Source organism: Macrotis lagotis, chromosome 1 (genome assembly GCF_037893015.1).
Source record: "Macrotis lagotis isolate mMagLag1 chromosome 1, bilby.v1.9.chrom.fasta, whole genome shotgun sequence".
Taxonomy (NCBI): domain Eukaryota; kingdom Metazoa; phylum Chordata; class Mammalia; order Peramelemorphia; family Peramelidae; genus Macrotis; species Macrotis lagotis.
The window spans coordinates 370,130,068-370,150,104 of record NC_133658.1 but is presented as its reverse complement, the minus strand read 5'-3'; the positions used below and the strand labels follow the sequence as shown (position 1 = coordinate 370,150,104).

Here is a 20,037-nt window from a genome sequence, read left to right as displayed (position 1 = left end):
ATGGTAAGAAAGATGAAGTGTATTTTTTCTAGTAGCTTTTCCCAAAAACTAGTTTATAACAATGCCCAATATATTAGAATAATATGATCTGAAATGAAGCTCATTAAAATATTTTAGAATATTCCCTAAAACATTAATTTGAAAAATAATTGATGGTTTATTTTATTACTGACAGTTTCTCTAAAATTTAATTTTTAGGAAGATGAGTTTTAATATTTCTGTTAATCAAATTGTCATACCAGGGCAGATAACCAGTTTTATGTTGCTATTCAATCATTTTCTGTTGTGTACAGCTCTTCATAATCCCTTTTGAGGTTTTCTTTGTAAAGACACTGGAGTGGTTTTGTCACTTCCTTCCCCAGTTCATTTTACAGAGGAGGAAGCTGAAATCAACAAGGTTAATGACTTGTCCATGGCCACAAAGCTAGGAGGTGTTTTTTGGCAGATTTGAACTCAGAAAGATGAGTCTTCTTGACTCTAGGTCCCATGACCTGTCCATTGTGTTCTAACTGCCCAACCAGTTTTGTAGTTCTGTGTATTTGTCATCATTTGTCAGTATTCAAGTTCTTAGCTGACAAAGTAGTCATTTTGTCTTAAAGTAATTTGTGATATCTGCTAGCATTTATGATTTTATTTTAAGCCATATTGGTCATGTGACTGTAAATTAAACAATTTTTTCCTTCTACCCTCCTTCCCCACCCCTTTCCCCTCAGCAGCAAATAGGTGAATATTGTACATACACATTTGTGTTTAGCATGTTTACAGTTTATTCATTTTCAGTATGAGGAATTAGGAATAAGGGATAAGAAAGAAAACTATGAGATAGGAAAGAAATACATAAGAATTTTTAAAAAAAGGATATGTAGTGTTCATTCAGGTTCTGAAGGGTTTTTGTTTTGTTTTGTTTTGTTTTTCTTTCTCTGAATGGAGATAGCATTGTCCATAACCTGTCTCCTAGGTTCCTAGTTCTCTAGAGGAGCTGCTTCCATCTAGGTTGATCAAGTCACAATGTTGTTGTTAATATGTATAATGTTCTCAGCATCAGTTCTTATAATTCATCCCATGCTTCTCTAGAGTCCTGCCAGTTTTGGTTTCTTATAGAACAATTATATTCCCTATCATTCATATACTATAACTTGTTTAACTATCCCTTTAATTTCCAATTTAGAAGATTATTGTTGTTCAGACATTTCTGATTCTTCACTACTCCATTTTGGGTTTTCTTGGCAAAGATACTGGAATGATATGCCATTTCCTTCTCCAGCTCTTTTTAAGCCCTGAGGGAAACAGGGCTTAAGTGACTTAACCAGGATCACATGTCTAGTAAGTATCTGAAATCAGATTTGAACTCAGGGACTGCTTATTCCAGACCCAGCACTTTCTACACTGTGCCACATAGGACCTTATTGATAAGACTAGTGGCATAGTGGATAAAGCAACGGCCCTGGAGTCAGGAGTACCTGGGTTCAAATCTGGTCTCAGACACTTAATAATTACCTAGCTGTGTGGCCTTGGGCAAGCCACTTAACCCCTTTTGCCTTGCAAAAACCTAAAAAAAAACCAGAGTAGTCTAACTTCCTCATTTCACAAAGATGAAAACTTAATCAGAAAAACTTATTCTGAAGAACTAAATTTTTCTGGTTCTCAATATAATTAAATTTAAGCTTTCCAGCAGTTGAATTTGCCTGAGGCACTGCTTGCTAAATATCATAATGTCAGTATGGTACTATGCATAACTTGAATTCAGGTCTTTTTTAACACAGAGACCAGCTGTGGTATTTAATTATAGCTACTGAACTTGTCCTAAATGATCCTTTTCTTCTCTCCATCTTTCCCTCCCCATCTTCCAGTGCCAAAAATCATAAAAGAAGCCTAATGTTGGTTCATTTTCTTTTAGTCAGTGAGTTGGTTAAACATCAACTCCAAATATTCAGAATCCACCAAAAAAATCTGAATGTATTTTAAAGTGTTATTAACTTGGGTCATAGAAACTCTTAAAAGCAAATGTTTAATATATTTTTAAGATTTGGTTTTGAAAAGTTTACAGTAGATGAGAAAAATTGAAAAACATTGGTACTTTAAGTAGTATCTATTATACTCATGATCACAGTTGTTCATTAAAATTTTTAAGATTTTTTTTAGAAGTTTAAACATTATACTACTATGTTATTAAGATTCTTATGCTACATAAAGCAAAGATACTCACTGTTGCCTAGTCTTTGCTTGAATTTTTTCTGAGTTTTGTATAGAGCCTTGGACATATTTTCACATTGCTAGTATAGCTTCCAAAAGCCCAAGTCACCTTAATACCCTTATGGAAGATTCAAATAGTGCCACTTTAATGCAAGAAAATTATGAAAACTTGGAACCGTTTAATATAGTGAATATATAGATTTTGTATAATTAGAATGTCACATTTGGGTTGGGGCATTCACAAGAGGAAATTATAGTTTAATAATCTGAACCTTTTGTGCAAAGCATTGTACTAAACAGTGGAGATAGAAATAAAAAAAAAGACAATCCTTGCTCTAAGGAATGCATATTCTAATGGGAGGAGAAAAGACATGAAAGTTTTCAGTTGCAAGTTAGATGCAAAGGTTCCATTGTCTTTATATGTATATCTAACTTAAGTATTTTTAGTTGATACTTTATTTTTCCAAATATATGTTATGAACATTTTTTCAACATTTATCCATATGCATATTTATATTTTCTTAAGTTAAAACATTTCCTGCCACCCTCCCTCCCCTCAGTGATGAACAATCAGGTTAACATTGTACATACATATTTTTGATAAACATGTTTAAAGATTAGTCATTTTTGGTATGAGGAATTAGGATTAAGGGAAAGAGATCCATAAGATAATTTTTATAGAGTGTTCATCATATTCTGAAGGGTTTTTTTTGGTTTTGTTTGTTTTGTTTTTCTTCCTCTGGATAGGGATAGCATTGTCTGTAGCTGGTCTCATAGGTTTGTCCTAGCTCTGTGAACTTCTGAGAGGAGCTGCTTCCATCAAGGTGGATCATCTCACAATGCTGTTGTTAATGTGTGCATCAGATCCTGTGACTCATTTCATGCTTCTCTAGAGTCCAACCCTTTATAGATTTTTATGGAAGCATAATATTCCATAGTATTCATGTATTATAAATTGTTTAGCCATTCCCCAATTGATGAGCATCCCCTCGATTTCTGATTCTTTGCTGTTACAAAAAGAGCTGCTATGAGTATTTTGGAACATGTGGGACTTTTCCCATTTTTTTATTTCTTCTTGATATAGGCCTAGAATTGGAGTTGCTGGGTCAAAGAGTATGAACAGTTTTATTGCTTTTTGGGCATAGTTCCATATTGCTTTCCAGAATGGTTGGATCCATTCACAACTCCACCAGCAGTGCATCAATGTCCCAATTCTCCCACAACCTCTCCAATACTGATCATTTTCCCTTTTTATCATCTTAGCCATGCTGATGGGTAAGAGGTGATAACTCAGTTGCTTTATTTTGCATTTCTCCAATCAATAATGATTTAGGGTATTTTTTCATATGTTTACATATATATATATATATATATATATATCTTTAATTTCTTCATTTGAAAGCTGTCTATATTTATCCTTTGACCATTTATTGATTGGGAAATGACTTATAAACTTAAAAATGTGATGCAATTCTATGTATATTTTAGAAATGAAACCTTTATCAGAACTATTAGTTATGAAGATTATTTTCCAGCTTTCTACTTTCCTTTTAATTTTGGCAGCATTGATTTTATTAGTGCAGAAAAATTTTAATTTAATATAATCAAAATCTTTATTTTGCACTTTACAATGTACACTGTTTCTTGTTTGGTCAAAAATTTATTTGCCCCCTTTTCATAGATCTGATAGATGGAGTATTTCTTGGTTTATTAATTTATCTATGGTATTGCCCTTTATGTCTAAATCCTTTGCCCATTTTGACCATATTTTGGTATAGGGTGTGAGATGTGGCTCTATGCCTAGTTTTTGCCATACTGTTTAGCAATTTTCCCAGAAATTTTTGTCAGATAGTGAGTGCTTATCCCAGAACCTGATGTATTTGAGTTTGTCAGAAGATTACTGTAGACATTTACTGTGGTTTATTTTGAATTTATCCTAATCCATTACTCTAGTTTTTAAACAGTACCAGGTAGTTGCGATGACTGCCACTTTATAGTTAATTTTAGATTTGGTAGAGAGCTAGGCCACCTTCCTTTACATTTTTTTCATCAGTTCCTTTGCTGTTCTTGACCTTTTGTTGCTCCAGATGAATTTTGTTACTATTTTTTTCTAGTTTAGTAAAATAGTTATTTGGTAATTAAATTGGTATGGCACTGAATAAGTAATGTAATTTGGGATAGAATTGTCATTTTTATTAAATTAGCTCCACCTAATCATGAGCAACTTAAGTATTTTTATATAGGTTCATTGATTTCCAGTTTGATTTTTCTCAAACCACAATAGACTATAATTGATAGTTATTGAAATTGAATTTATCTCTCAGTAAATTTAAAAATGTTATATCAGCAAATATCCTAATTTTATTTTTAATATTATCTATATATTGTCTTCTCTTTAGTGTACATTTTTTTCTTTGTAGTGAATTTAGCCATTAAGAAAGTAAAGAAACAAAGGGAAATTTGAAACCACTGAAAGTGTTTTTTTTAATGTCCCTCTTGATCGCAGAGGTAAATCCTTATCACATGCAAACTACAAGAAGGATGTGCCAATTTGAAATGACCTTTTGTAAGCACTTTTATGCTATTTTATAGTCATTTAATAAAATCATTTTGGGCAGTGTAAAATTACCAAAGTTCTCACATTGATTTGGAAATTTCCACCAGTGATAAATCCATGCCTGTCCATCCTGGGCAGCTCTTATCTATGTTCTTGGATAAATTTAACACAGGAAGTATTTTCCCAGTAGACTGGAGGCTTTCTGGCTTCCTTTTATTCTTGCCAAGGGTACAGGGGAGCACCCTGACTCTCCATCTGTTGACTTTGTTAGCTCATGACCCATCTTCTCTTTCCATTTTATAATTCTTCTGAATTACCCCTTGAATGTATCCTTTGTAGAATTTGTATAATTCTTCTGCATGTACCCTAATTTTTAATTTTTCACAGATAGTTTATATGCCTGCACAGATAAGTTATTTGCCTCCTTGTGGCAACACTAGTAGACTGTTAGTAATAAAACGATGGACCTTTGCTTTCATGTAAAGCTTTCAGTCAGTAAGAAAAGGCTTTTTATTTTTCTTAAAGCCAGCCACCCCTTTTTTTCAACTTTAGGCCCAATCCGTTGTTATCTGTTCTGTGTCCCAGAATGTACACTGAAGGTGTTTACTTCTGGAAAGAGACAGTCTACATCCTCTTGGTTTTCTTTTGTAGAAGGATATGTTTAGTATTAGTAGTAGTAGTAATAGTAGTAGTAGTAGTAGTAGTAGTAGTAGTAGTAGTAGTAGTAGTAGTAGTAGTAGTAGTAGTAGTAGTAGCAGCAGCAAAGTGAAACAGTTCTGATGCCTGCCTCTCACAATGCTGGAAAATTAATTTCCCAACATTTGATTTTTTTTTCTCTTGTACCTCAAGTTCTGAAGGTACAGGAAAGCTGATGCTTAAGACAGAAAACTTTTGTATTATATTTGCTCATTATATCCAATCAACTTTAAAATGACGGTTTTCTATAGTAGATAAGACTGCAATACTGCTTTTTCTTTTATTACTTTCTTAAACATTGTTAAATGCTTACAAATTGAAAATAAGAAAAAATCATAGGTGTTGGTTAAATTGATGAATGATAACCTACTTGAAAATTTTGTCAGTATAGAAACAAACAAACAAAAAAACTTTATTGCTCATTACTTAGATTTTGAAGCTGGCAAAAGTTTTCTTTCAGAACATATGAACCCTAAATTAGAAGACTCATTTTCAGGAAGGAAAACTGTTACCAGTTTTGCATGTTTATTCCTTTTGATGGAGCTATATTTTCAAGATAATACAATTAACTTGGTTATCTGTAATATGGGATTATAAAGGGAAGGCTATAAGACAGTTGACATCATCAAATCATTAAAGTCGATTTTTATAATTATTTCAGTTATTTTTCTATAAGCTCTTTTTCCTGTTAACAAGTAGTGAAATAGATTTGAGTTTCAAATATTGGTTCTCTACCCTATGATGGGGGTGGGAGAAGAGGAAACAAGCATTTATTAAGTGCCTACTTTGTGAGATTTTTACAAATATTATCTCATTTAATCCTCAAAACTAAGAGGTAGGTATCATTTTTATCCCCTTTTTTTATAGTTGTAGAAAATGAGGCAGGTTAAATGACTTGTCTAAAGTCACATCTAATAAGTACCTGAGATTTGATTTGAATTCAGATCTACTTAGGCCAGGCCTAGAATTCTATCCACTTGTACCACCTAGCTTGGAATGTTAAGTAACAATGTAACAGTTTATTAAGTAGGCAATAAGAAGAAAAGCTAGAGACCAGATAGAGGTAATACAGAAACCATAATCAAATGTCCTGTTGCTCAAAGTCAACATGTTTAAAGCAGAACTGATTACCTCTCCTGCCCAAACCTATTCCTTATCCAGACTTTGAAGTCTGTATTAAGAGAATCTTCATCTTTCTGGTCATCCTATTTTGTAAACTTGGGTGCCATCTTTTTTCTCTTCCTTCTCATTACCTCTGCCTCTACAACCAGTCCATCATCAAGCCTTGTGTATTATACTTATACAAAATCTCTTTCATTCATTTCTTCTCCATTCCCAGAGCCATCACCTTATTTCTGTGCTTCTAGTTTTTCCTCTCTCCAATCAATCTTCCATATGGTTACCAAAATAATTGTCCCAAAGTGCAGATCTGATTATGTCATTACCTGAAGTAAAAAATTCTCAGTGCTCCTCATAGTCTTTAGGATAAAATACCAAGTCATCAATCTGGCATTTAGGACCTCCTATAATCCAAATTCAGTCATATTACTACAATTTATCCAAGTAATGATCCAGTCAGATTGGATCACTAGATAGTTCTTGAAATTTGACATTGTCATTTCCTTCCTTGGTGCATTTGCAGAAGTCATCCCTCAGCATGGAATGCCTCATCTCTAATTTTTAGAAACTTTATCTTCCTTCAAAGTTCACCATAGGTCCTACTTCTCCAAAATCTTTCCTGACCTTTACACTTCCTAAAATCCAATTATTGACATTCTCCCCTTGTCTTGGTTTTACTTATGCATATGCACTTGGGAGGCAGGGTTAAGTTTTACTTTTCTCTTGCATATTGCAGGTACTTAATAAATGTTGAAATGAACTGTGAAACTGCCCTTGAATGGTAATTTTCTCTACATAAACATTAGGTGAGAAATAGTCATTCCCTTGTGAATTTTTGGTAATAACAACCAGTGTCAGTTACTTAGTGAAGTTAGAAATAAAGATGAGGCAACAGAACACGTCTTAGTGCCTAAACCAGTAGTGTTTAGTAATGAGGAAATTTAATTTCTAATTTTAGCTTTTTCTTCATCTAGCTGACTGCTTGTGGACAAGTTTATTTCATCTCTCTAGTCTACAATATCACATTTGTAAAATGGACTAGATAATACTAATATTGACTTGACTCTGAAAAATTAAGTACATTTAAAGGTTAAAGGAATTTTGGCTATCACTGTATAAGAGCTATGTAGTGAAATAATCGATGGAAGAATAAAAAAGCAAGGCTGTTCACTATAGTCCAAAATAACTATAATTTTTGTCTAAAGTTGGCCATTAGTTTTTCCTAAGGCAAATTTTAGGTCTAGCAGTACTAACATTCTGATGTGTGTGTGTGTGTGTGTGTGTGTATGTATGTATGTATGTATATATATATATATATATATATATATATATATAAAAACCAAACCTGTGCTCAAAATAGAACCAAAGGATTAAATATATGGTTACTCTTTTTTTGGTATATATGGAGATGTTTTGTTGCACTTTTCTTTGATTCTTTATGAATAGAATGCTGTATATTCTATCAGTTGCTATGAAGGGATGTTTGGTAATGACAGAAGAAACAAACCTGTTAGGCTATAGAGATACATTATTAAAATATTCATTTAATGATAGAAATGAACTAGGCAATGAAATAAAATTTATTTAGATAAGGTTTGGAAAATGAACGATGCCTTTTTTTAAAAGTCATATTGAATATAGATTACATATATCCAACTAAGCACTATACTGGTCGATTCCCAAGTATGTCTGAGTGACAGACAAATATGTTAATTTTTAGAATTTAGGCAGATCACTTAACTGACATGTTGAAGGGAAGGGTCACATTTTTTAAAGGGAGAAAGAAAATGAAATACCCCTTTCCCCTTCCTTAATATCTTCCTATCTTCTCCCCTTTGTCTTATATTTTTTCCTATGTTGTCTGGCCTTAACATGACTTTTCATATTGGATTTCCCCCTCTGTAGGAAATTTGTGTTATGAATTTTGGCTGCCTTGGAGCACATCCCTTTTTTTTATGTTACTGAGAGAAAGAGGCAGCAGTGGGTTAAGACTAGCATACTTTTTTCTTTATTCATTTCATTTTTAAAAATTCAATAAATGAGAACCTATGTGAATCTAAATGAAAACCTATACAAACATTGTTCCTTTCATCTCTTATAGCATCATTTAAAAATAACCTTTCATATAACTGCTTATATTAAATATAGTTGAATGAAAACAGTATGGAAATATTTTTAGACAATGCAGCATTAACTTTATTGATCTGTACCATAATTTTCTTCGATTTAATATTAGGTAGTAGTGAATCTACTCAGTCACATTTGTGGTTTAGGGGCAGCTAGATGGCATTAGTGGATAGAGCACTTGCCATGGAGTCAGGAGGACAGGGGTTCGAATCCATACTCAGATACTTGACTCTTATTAGCTGTGTGACTTAGAGAAAGTCACTTAACTCCAATTTTTTCACATCCAGGGCCTTCTTCAGTTATCCTGACTCACATCTGGTCACAGGATCCAGAAGACTGTGGAGGAAAAAGTGAGATTGGTGACTTAGCATAGCATCCCCCTCACTCAGATCTAACTCATGTGCTTGTCATGGCACCCTCTCACTCAAATTAATTCACGTGCTGGTCATAGCATCACTTCCCTGATATTGTGGTCTTTTTTGAAAATGAAGGAGAAACATTACCATGTCATAGTCATATGATCATATTAAATCTTGGAAGTACATGAACTAGAGTGCTTAAGACACTGATAATGTGATCACTTAATTAGGAGATAAGAGCTACAAAGAATCTTAGAAATTTTCTTCCTCATACTCCCCATTTTGGAGATGATAAAACTGAATTAGGAGAATGAGCCAAATGAAATTCAAGATTATACATACAGATAGCTGCAGAAACAAAGTATTCTGATTTAAACAGAAATTAGAATTTATATCTTCTGAATTCCCATTTCTCTGGTTTTCAGTCCCTTTTATAACTCTCCTATTTTCAAGTGAATACTTGAATTTCATTTGAGGTCAGTTATAAAAGTGCTTATGAGGTATCAGGTTTTTGTTAGCTTCTTTCTTTAGATATTAAGTTCTAAAGATTGAGTAAATTGTCATAACTTTATTATTTACAAAGAAAGCTATCTTAAGATCATTTCCTCCCATTTACTTTGAATTCATCTATTATTTATATGATTCTTTTCATATTGTCTTCCCCATTAGACTATGAGCTCCTTGAGAGTAGAGATTGTTTCCCCCCTTTATTTCCAGAATGGCACAAAGCAAGTACTTAAAACATACTTGTTGATAATAATAATATTGGACAAAGAAATACTTGTGAAAATCAAACCATCATATATTTTAAATGGTACCTACATATATATGGATGGAAAAGAAAGAAATCACTTTGTTGTGTTCTTGTTTCCCAGGATTATTTTTGGCTACTTTTAGCTAATCCTAAAATTATGAAATGGCTAAAACTTGGACAAAAAAAAAGTCAGTAAGAGATGACATTGAAAAGATGCGTTATTGAGTAACCAGATAATTGTTTTATGCATCTAGATAATAGGGAACTTTAACTTTTTTTATATATTTTTAAAAGCACATAGGGACAGGTAGGTAGCACAGTGGATAGAGCACTGACCTTGGATTCAGGAGGATATGAGTTTGAATCTAGCCTCAGACACTTGCCACTTAACTAGCTGTGACCTTGGGCAAGTCACTTAACCCTGATTGCCCTACATCTGGGGTCATCTCCAGTCCTGAATCAAATCTGGTCACTGGACCCAGATGACTCTGGAGGAGAAAGTGAGACTGGTGACTTAGCATAGCACCCCCATCACTCAGATCTAACTCATGTGCTTGTCATGGCATCAACTCCCTGATGTCATGGTCTTCTTTGAAAAATAATGGATAAAAAAAATTTCACTATTTTTCAAAGCATTTTATTTTTCAAAATTCTGTATACATCCATAAACTGTTGATTATGCTGAGTGGTGCAGTTTGGTTAGGAAGAGGAAAAATTCTTATAACACTAAATATTCAAAGGAAAAGTAAGTGAGAGTGTAAAGACATAAGTATTTTTATCCTGTGAAAGTGTTAAAATTTGAAAACTAGTGAACATGGTTTAATTGTGTCACTCTTCTTCTGTTAGAAAATTCACCATCTCAACTCTCTCACTGACCATTCACTCCTCCCTTACAATCTTCAAAACCTACTACATTGTAGAAATTGGTCTCACAAAAATTACAGTTTAATCACTAAATCTCATGCTTTTTTCTCAGGACTCATCTTTTTTAACCTTTCTGTAAGCATTTGATCTTGACATTATTAACCTTTAAATTCTCTCCTTATAGCTTTAATACTCATTCTGTTTGTTTTCTTTGGGTCCTCTTCTTCCTTACTTTTATTTTCTGCCAATCTCACCTACTCACCTATACTTTCTACTATTACCTCTGCATATGACTACCAAATATGCTCTCTAACTATTTAGGCAGACCTGAGTTTTCAGTTGTGTCCCTGATGACTACACTTGAATGCCCCACAGGTATCTAAATCATCTCACCTCCCAACCTGCTTCTCCCTTCAACAGCAAGCAAAACCAAAAACACTCATTCTTTCTTGTGACTTTAGTATGCTGCTGTCAGTCAATGACACCACTATCCTTCTAGTCTTCACATTCACGAATCATCTTTAATTTTTCCCTCTTGATGACCCCATATCTAGTCACTAGTCATTTCTTCCACTGAACTTTTTTTTTCTACATCTGAGTTTTTCTATTTCTGGTGCTAATTCAGCCCCTCTTTGCTCTGATTATTACTGTAGTTTACCATCTGGTATTCCCTCCCTGACTTCCCCCATCCATTTTAAGTACTTATAGCATTAATCTTCCTAAATTAGTACAATATTGATTATTATATATCACTTCTCTGCTTAAAATTTTTCAATGATTAATTAGCTACCAAATGAAGTCTAAACTTTTTTCTCAGTCCTCCATGTAAATATAAATTTATGACCTTACCTCTCATCATTTTTATTCATAAAAGTGAAAAGTATTCCCCAAATACACTCTTTGTTTTCAAGTCTGTATGCCTTCTCTGATTCCTGGGCTATATTTCCAGACTATTTCTCTAAGCTTCATCTGTATGCCAACCCTTTTATTGGAATTTACTTCTCATGGGACGTTGGGCAAAAAACCCTGTCCAAGGCCCAGTCTTCTCATCTTTGAAATGGAGGTAATACATCTATATGTAACACATAGAGTTGTGATATTCAAGTAAGATAATGTAGGTAAAGTTTTATGCAAACTTTAAAAGACTTGGGGCAGCTAGGTAGTGCAGTGGATAGAGCACCGGCCCTGGAGTCAGGTACCTGAGTTCAAATCCGGCCTCAGACACTTAATAATTACCTAACTGTGTGGCCTTGGGCAAGCCACTTAACTCCATTTGCCTTGCAAAAAATCTTTAAAAAAAAAAAAGACTATGTCAGCTTTTGTTATTCATTCAAAGCCAAATTGTTGAAATTTTCCCTTGATGGATCCTAGTGGAAGGCATTCTCTCACTTCTCTGAACTTCCAGAATCTTTTTCATATGTTGGTATATTTTTATGCTCTATGTTTTATTCAATTCTTGTCAGTGATCATTTATTAAATTCTTAAGGTCCCTGTTGTAGGCATACAGGAAGATGCAAAATTTTTAAGAAAGATTTGGTCCTTTTTAATTATTGGTATACACGTTGTATCTCCTTTAGGTTGCTAGATATATGAAAACAAGGACTGCCTGACTCTTCTTTATACTCCTCATAAGACCTTGCATAGGTTAGATGTTTAATAAATATGTTTAATTAATTTAGATCTTTACATGAAATTTATTGGGAAATACTAGTGAGTTATTTTGGAGATGGCTTCTCTAAGCATTTTAGCTTATGAAATATTTGTCTAAAAACATTTTTCTAAAATGATAAACTGCTACTTTCCATAAGGTACCTCAGAAATCAAAATTGTTAAGATTTCTTTTGTTATTCTAACAAAGGAATGGTCTTAAGTTATACATTTCTCATTTATTTCAATTGTTTTGGCCAACATAATAGTAATATATAGAAGAGGGGAAAAATTTATACAAAAGAAGAAAAGTCTGAACAATTAAAATGTACCTATATTTAAAATATACTTACATTCCTTACTTGTTTGTCCCATGTAGAAATTTCAGAGGACATATACAGAAAAGGTCATGTTACAGTAGCTGTTTTACTCTCCAACTAGCCTATAAAAATTTAAAGGTACCTTCTATGGTACTATGAGAGATTATACCAGACTTATCATCTTTTATTAACCTTCATGGATTTCTAATTGTATAACTGAAATCTTCTTTACTTCAGAAAAATGGATGAAAATAGTAGTTGAAAGAAAGGAAACTAAAAACATCCTTTTCTCATCTACTCTGATAATAGCCCTTTCTAATGTGAATCAATCCTCCTACCTATCTAGAGATGACACAAATCAATCAGTAAGCATTTATTATGTGTTCCAGGCTCTGTTCTAGATGCTATGGATATGAAGACAAAAAAAGAAATAATTCCTCAGGGAGTTTATATGCTAATGTGAGAGCATGTACATAGAGAATGAATAAAAAATAAATACAGGGTACTTTTAGGGAGGGACGGGATACAATCAGCTGAGGTGATCATGAAAGATTTCATGAGGAAAGCAGTCTTAAACCAGTTCTTGAGGGAAGAGATTTTGTGAGGTAGTAGTAAAGTGGAGGACATTCCAGGCATGGGTCAGGGCAAAGGCACTCTTATGGGCAATGGATGGAGTGCTATTTGCAAATAATAGCATTAAGACTAGGAAAATCTTTATAATAAAGATAAAAAAAAAGTAGGTTAGGGCCAGGTTAAAGATGTTTTTAAAATCCAAAAAAGTTTATATTGGATGGGCAATATTTGTATACCACCAGAGTGTATTGAGTAGGGGAGGGAAATGTTCAGACCTGGGCTTAACTCTTAACTGCAACAAAATTCAGGGTTGTTCTGATGCTTAAGGAGGTATGATAAAGTCAGTCAATATCCTGGAGAAGGGAACACTAACATCAAATCAAAAAGAGAATGCAGATTACTCATAGATCAAGTGGATAATTAAACTCATCAGTGAAAAGTTTGTTTTTGGTTTTTATGAGAAATAAAAAGGAAAATAGAATTAAATGAAAAGGGAAAGAATTGACTTTGGAAAGTATAAGCTATAAAACTCTTGTTTCTTCTTTAAAGTTGTATTGAAGGTGTGTGTGTTCTGTAGATGCAAATTTTTCTGCTGCTTACTTTTAAAATATAATTTTGAAATAATTTTGTATCTTCCTTCAAAGCCAGCAAGCTTTAGTTTTTCTGTCCTCCATCATCTAGAAAAAAAAATTCAAAGCAATTTTTGCACTGTATATTTTAGGATTCCTCATCCACTATTGAATGAATTTTCCTTATGCTAGAATTATAGTCCAGTAGGTGTTTTTTCCCCCCAGTGCCATTTTTAAAAGGAAAGTAAAAAAAAAAATAATTACTTTGCTAGTTGAGGAAAAAAGGACTTGAGGTATAATCATTTGTATTATTAAATTCTTAATTTTGTCAACCCTTTGTACACAAAACTTTTTTGGGGGGCTTTTGGGGGCCTGACAACATACTCATTGAATTTGAAAGATGTTTCCATAGATTTATCTACCTTTTAGTTAAAGCTTAGAGGGAACAGCTGCCTAACAAATCTCAAGCATACTGTCCTACAAAATCCCTACTTTTTCTTGGAGGTTTCATCAGAATAATGAGACTAGCTCCTGCTTGCATTAAGATACTGAAATCACGTCCCAGTGCACTCAGAACTCATACTAAATTTATTTTTTATAGTGGGAGTAGCACGTGTTTTCATTGTCTTCCCATTTAGGTTATTGACCTTGAAAACAAATGAATAATATTAGAGAACAACAATCAAGACAATTTGTTAAGTGGTAAAAAAAGTAGAAAACTAGAGCAAAGGAAGAGAATATGAATCCCATAAAAATGTAAATTGGCATAAATGACTGATATATAATAAAGCTTATTGATGTGAAATGATAGAGAAAGAAATCATTCAATAATTCCTATTATGAAAATTGGATACCAGTATAGGAAAGATACTACAACAAATATCAGATGAATTGATGAGTTAAAGATCAAAGAATGGAAAAATGACTTGGTGCAAATATAGAAAAGTGTTGATGGATTTAGTTACTGTATTTATTAGTTTATTGTGTTATTTTTAATAGTAAAATTATTGAAAGCAACCTAAATTCCTAGTAGGGGAATTTGAAAGCAAACTGAGTTATGGAAAGAAGAATCTAAAGGAAACAGTATAGAATAAGAAAAATAGATGCTGTATGTACACTACTATGAACATATAAGATTTATATATTTTAAAATATCCAAATATATATACTTGTAAAAGGATGACTTTTTGAACAGATGCTATAAATGTGTTTACCTAGTTCAGTTAAATAGCAGCAGCTGGTCAATAACAGGAAAAAAATAGACTTATGAGAATGTTCCTTTAAAATAGTTGCAATAGTTTGTTTTAAAATCATAAGAAGTTCAAGGTGGTTACAGTGGGTAATAGTGGCTTTTGAAACTTATGTTGATTAAAAGTTGATTAAGGCTAAAGAGATAAAACAATTCTAATCTCTGCTGTCTGTTTAGAAAATGATAATGTGTTCTATTTAAGGACAATCTTAACTATATGAAAGAGAAAACAATCTCATTTTTACTTTTTTTGAGACTGTAAAATAAGGGTATCATTTCTTATTTTAGTTTTCAGTATTCCTGAAAGCATTGTGCCTTTAAAATTTAAAGTTTCGAGTTGTGGAAAAATTCACTGTGAAAAATAACCTTCAAGGAGGCAGTGCAGCATGCAGGGTAGAGTTCTTGGCTTATTGTCAGGAAGTTCTAGCTTTGAGTCCCTTCTTTTGACACAAGCTAAATGACTTAATTCACTCATCTATAAAATCAAGATGCCTTCAACAGGGAGCTATTATTGGACTCATATATCAGATAACATATAATACTTTGTAAAATTTAAAGTTCCCTGAAAATTGGGCTGTAATGTCTTTTGGACCAGTTGATCCTATTATGAGGAACTTTGCTGAGGAAATGTGTTTAGCAGTGCAGATAGCTGTACAGATAGGTACACCTGTAGCACATCATGGTGCCTGACATTTAGCCTTCCCTGGGGACACTGGGGCTAGTAGATTTTTCTAGTGCCTCACAACCGTAGGACTTGAAACAGGTTTTCCTGATTCTGAGGCTTGACTCCCTACCCACTCTACAAGCCTAACTCTATATAATTATGATGACATAGATGCTGGAGTGTATCTACTTAGCCCTACTAAATAAACAGTAACAGTTGCTTGATATTAGGGGAAAAAAAACCTTATTGTTGGAATTACAACAATTACAAAAATTCCAGCTTTAGTCTTAAGGAAGAATTGAGGGCTTTTTAATTTCTATTGTTTGTGTAGAATGTATAATAGTGCTTTTGATGAAATCATTGACAGATTTATTTTATTCTTCTTGCTGGTTCATTTTTAGAATTGAAGTTTCATAAGTATTAAAACAAACAATTAGAGTTTGGCTTACCTACAAAGAAACTTATTTTTGATTCTACATGGACAAGACTAAAGTTGCCACTTCAGTCTATGCCATACTTAAAATATTCAAATAATATATTTTTTAAAAGTAGTTTGTAAATGTTTTTGTTTTCAGGAGCGCCCAAGGACATTTGACATGCATTCTTTAGAGAGCTCACTCATTGATATAATGAGAGCTGAAAATGATTCACTTAAAGGTAAATATAACTATTTTCCTTTAATAAATAGTTAAGAATAATAGTATGTCTATGTTATAAAACTAATGCCCTGCTATGGCAAATGTGATAGATAATATACTGCAATTTTTCAGTTTTATCAATTTGACATGTGATTTTTTTCATATCTAAGACAAAACATGCACAGTGATGATTTCTTTATCTGAGATAGTGAACATAAACCAGATGTGGTTTAAATGTCTATAGTTGGGGTTTTTTTAATTGTTTGTTTAACTGGACAACATGTCATGATTTAAAACAAAAGTTTCATAATCTTAGAATTGTTTTAAAGTACAGTTTTCTGAAAGAGCACTAAAACCGGGAAATTGAGAAATATAAATTATTTTAGTCTAAATTAGTTTCAGTTTGGGCAGTTTCAGTTTGGGCACCAATTTTTTTTTAAATTTTTAAATTTTAAATTTTAAATTTTTAAATTTTTTTAAAATTCAGGTTTAAATAGCTGATCTCTAAAGATCTCTAAAAGTCTTAACAGTTTGTAAATTACTCTAAACCCTCTGAAACAGAAATAATTTCTCCTTATAAAAACCATTTTTGATACAAACAAATCTTCTAATAAATTAAACATCTATATATTTCGGTGATTTACATTTCTCTTGAGACTTAGTTTATTATATAAAACTAGTTTTTCAAAAGAATGATAATATCTATATCTTAAAAAGTTTCTTTTAAATATATATTATATAATGCTAAAATAAGAATGCCATTTAAAAGTTTTGTGACCTTGGACTTTGAAGAGGGTTTTTACTAAATGCTTCAGAGATATCTAATGTCTTTTGAATAATTTAGTAATTTAAAATGAAGCTCATTGGAAAACTAATTCATTGTAAGATGCTTATAAAATTACTCAATAAATGTGCATTAACTACAATAAGAATTACATGTTGTGATTTAATGATTAAAATTTTAAAAAATAAAGTTGCAGGCACAGTTAAAAGGTTGTCTTAGAAGCAATTAAGTACTATATGTTTATTCCTTGGAAAGTCACTGAATCTATTTGAGCTTCAGTTTCCTTCTTCCTCTACACTCTTCCCCATCCTTTAACATTAGGGTTTTGAACTAAATGTCTATGCTTTCTCTTCTAGGTCTAAATAATCTATACCTATCAAGTAGGGAACCACTAACTAGTACTTAACAATTGTTGTAAGTGAATAGTAAATAATAACTACCATTTATATGGCACTAAGTATTGTAAAGTACCTTATAAAATATTTCATTTTATTCTCACAACAATCCTGAGTGCTATTATTATCCCCATTTTACAGATAAGGAAACTGAGGCAAATGAGAATTAAGTGACTTTTACCTGTCATGTAACTAGTAAGATCTAAGGTTCTATTTGAACTCAGGTCTTCTTGATTCCAGGTTTACTGCTCTACCTACTGTCTACATGCAGTTAATACTATAGGTTTATCATAATGAGTAGATTAAACAAATTGCCTCTGCTACGTTTTTTTAGTCTAGGTTTATTCTCCCTTAGCCAGTATATTTGTGTTTTTGCTATAATTTTTTCTCCTCTTTCCTACTATTGCCAAAATTAAGTTGCCTAAAGTTAATTCTGAAGAAGGGATGCCTAAAATATAATGAACATAAATATCTCTTTAGTTTTTTATCGAATACCTGTGTTCTCATGCTTATCACACAAGCCTGATTTTAATATTGTATTTTGCTAACTGCCCTAAACTATCCTATGCATATCAAATGATTTTTTCTATATCATTTTTAGGATCAAAAAATCTAAGAATTAATGATATATAGAGTTAAAATGTTGATTTGTTGTGATATGAAATTATTATCTCAAATAGCTTATTTTATAATATTTGATATTTGTTATTAGTCTAGTATGAATAAAAAGTAGGTTTTGCTCTGGACTGTTCTTATTATGATTTCCATTCTGATTTAGTTGTACAGAGCTATTGTAGATATGGGTAAGTTAATCTTTAAAGAACTGGACCCTGTAGTAGTCATGAAAATGTACTTAATATGACAGTGTTTCTATTTTAAGAATCAGCTTGGAGATATTTTAAAAATTGAATTAGCCACAGCTCACTTCTTACTCCAAGAATCTAATTCCTTTCTGTGTGCTGTATTTCTCCCTGGACATTCTGGGCATTGATTCTGTTGGGTCAGTAATGAATATGTTCTTTAGACTAATACTTTTAAGTCCTGAAAACTTTATTAAAATAAAATTAATTTCAGAGGTTTTAAAAGATGGTGTCTGTGAAGGCAAGTTTGTGTTTATCTTTTTGGCTTTGCTATTCTGATCTTTCCAAAAATAACTTCAGCATGTTCTACAAGTAGTAATTAAAGTTACTCTGTTTGTTTTTCCTCCTTACCCTTCATTGGCAATTCATATGCATATGATTCCTTTTTGGCTTTATTGCCCATGCCTAACAAGAAAATTCAAAGTTAAATGGCAATTAAAAAGGAAAATTGTAGTTTTAAGGTGATTTGAGTTTTTTGAAAACATGAATTTATTTCCTCTGTTTTACTTTAAAATTATAGTTCATATAGTGATAACTCCACATACACAAACACAAAAAGTGACATTCCTATTATCCCCCTATACACTTCATAGTGTGAGTTTATTATCAAATTACTTTAAAAATTTTTTTTATTTAAGGCAATAGAGTTAAGAGACTTGCTCAGGGTCACACAGCTAAGTAATTATTAAGTGACTGAGACTGAATTTGAACTCAGGTCCTTCTGATTTCAGGTTTGGTGTTCTATCCCTTGCACCACCAAGTTGCTCCCATTATTGAATTTCTTTACATAAATGTTAACAATTCAGAATGACATAATAATAATAGAATCAAGAATTATTTTATTCTGTGTTTTGATTAAAAGTTGCAGAGGAAAACATGAAGTAGTTTCTTGATGCATAGAATTGTGTTGCTTATAAGAGTTGCCACAAAAACATTTAAATCCTCTGCTTTATAAGCTATGCTCTCTAATTTGTGATATATAATTATATTGCAGTATATATTTATAAACTTTTCATAATAGTTTATTTTTATAGCACTAAAAACTTGAAGGATTTTTTCCTTTTCTCTCTGTGAGGTTTTGTTTTCTTCCATCACGTTTTTTTTTTTTTTTTTTTTTTTTTTTGTCCTCCTCATATCTTATCTCCATATCCTTTCTCTGGGCAGCTGCCACTTCTGTATGATATTTTTATCCAGGAGATTGTGTGTTGCCTTCTGAATAACCGATGCCAGTGATGATCTGCAGAAGCCCTTCCCTAGAGACTTAATTTCATCTTCTTTACAGCATACTCAGCCTTCAGGAGCTAAGAGCCAGAGCGAGAGCAAGAGAGAGAGAGAGAGAGAGAGAGAGAGAGAGAGAGACAGAGAGACAGAGAGACAGAGAGACAGAGAGAGACAGAGAGACAGAGACGGACAGACTTAATTCAGAATTTGGATGCTGCAGATGGTAGTTTTTGCCCTGCTGCAGTCTTATTAGGCTTATCAAGTATTTTCTTTACCTGGAAAGAAATCTTATTCTACCAGTGTAGAAGAAACGATTAGTTAGTGTTATGGTTTTGATATGTCTTATGGTTTGTTCTAGGCGGAGAAGTTAGTTATTGCTTAGAAACAGCAGTATAAAATAGATTAAAGCCACATGTGCATACATCTGTTTTTAGTGCTTTAAAACAGA

The 20,037-nt window shown here is 32.5% G+C and overlaps 1 protein-coding gene across 7 annotated transcripts in view; it reads left to right on the top strand.

Annotated features, from left to right (window-relative positions):
- Positions 1-20,037, top strand: part of CPEB4 (cytoplasmic polyadenylation element binding protein 4) — a 76,531-nt gene that overhangs the window by 10,586 nt on the left and 45,908 nt on the right. For all 7 annotated transcript variants that reach the window (XM_074212387.1, XM_074212383.1, XM_074212384.1 and 4 more), the window contains exon 4: positions 16,267-16,348. In XM_074212387.1, the coding sequence (XP_074068488.1) occupies positions 16,267-16,348 (82 nt within the window). The remainder of the gene's footprint in view (positions 1-16,266; positions 16,349-20,037) is intronic.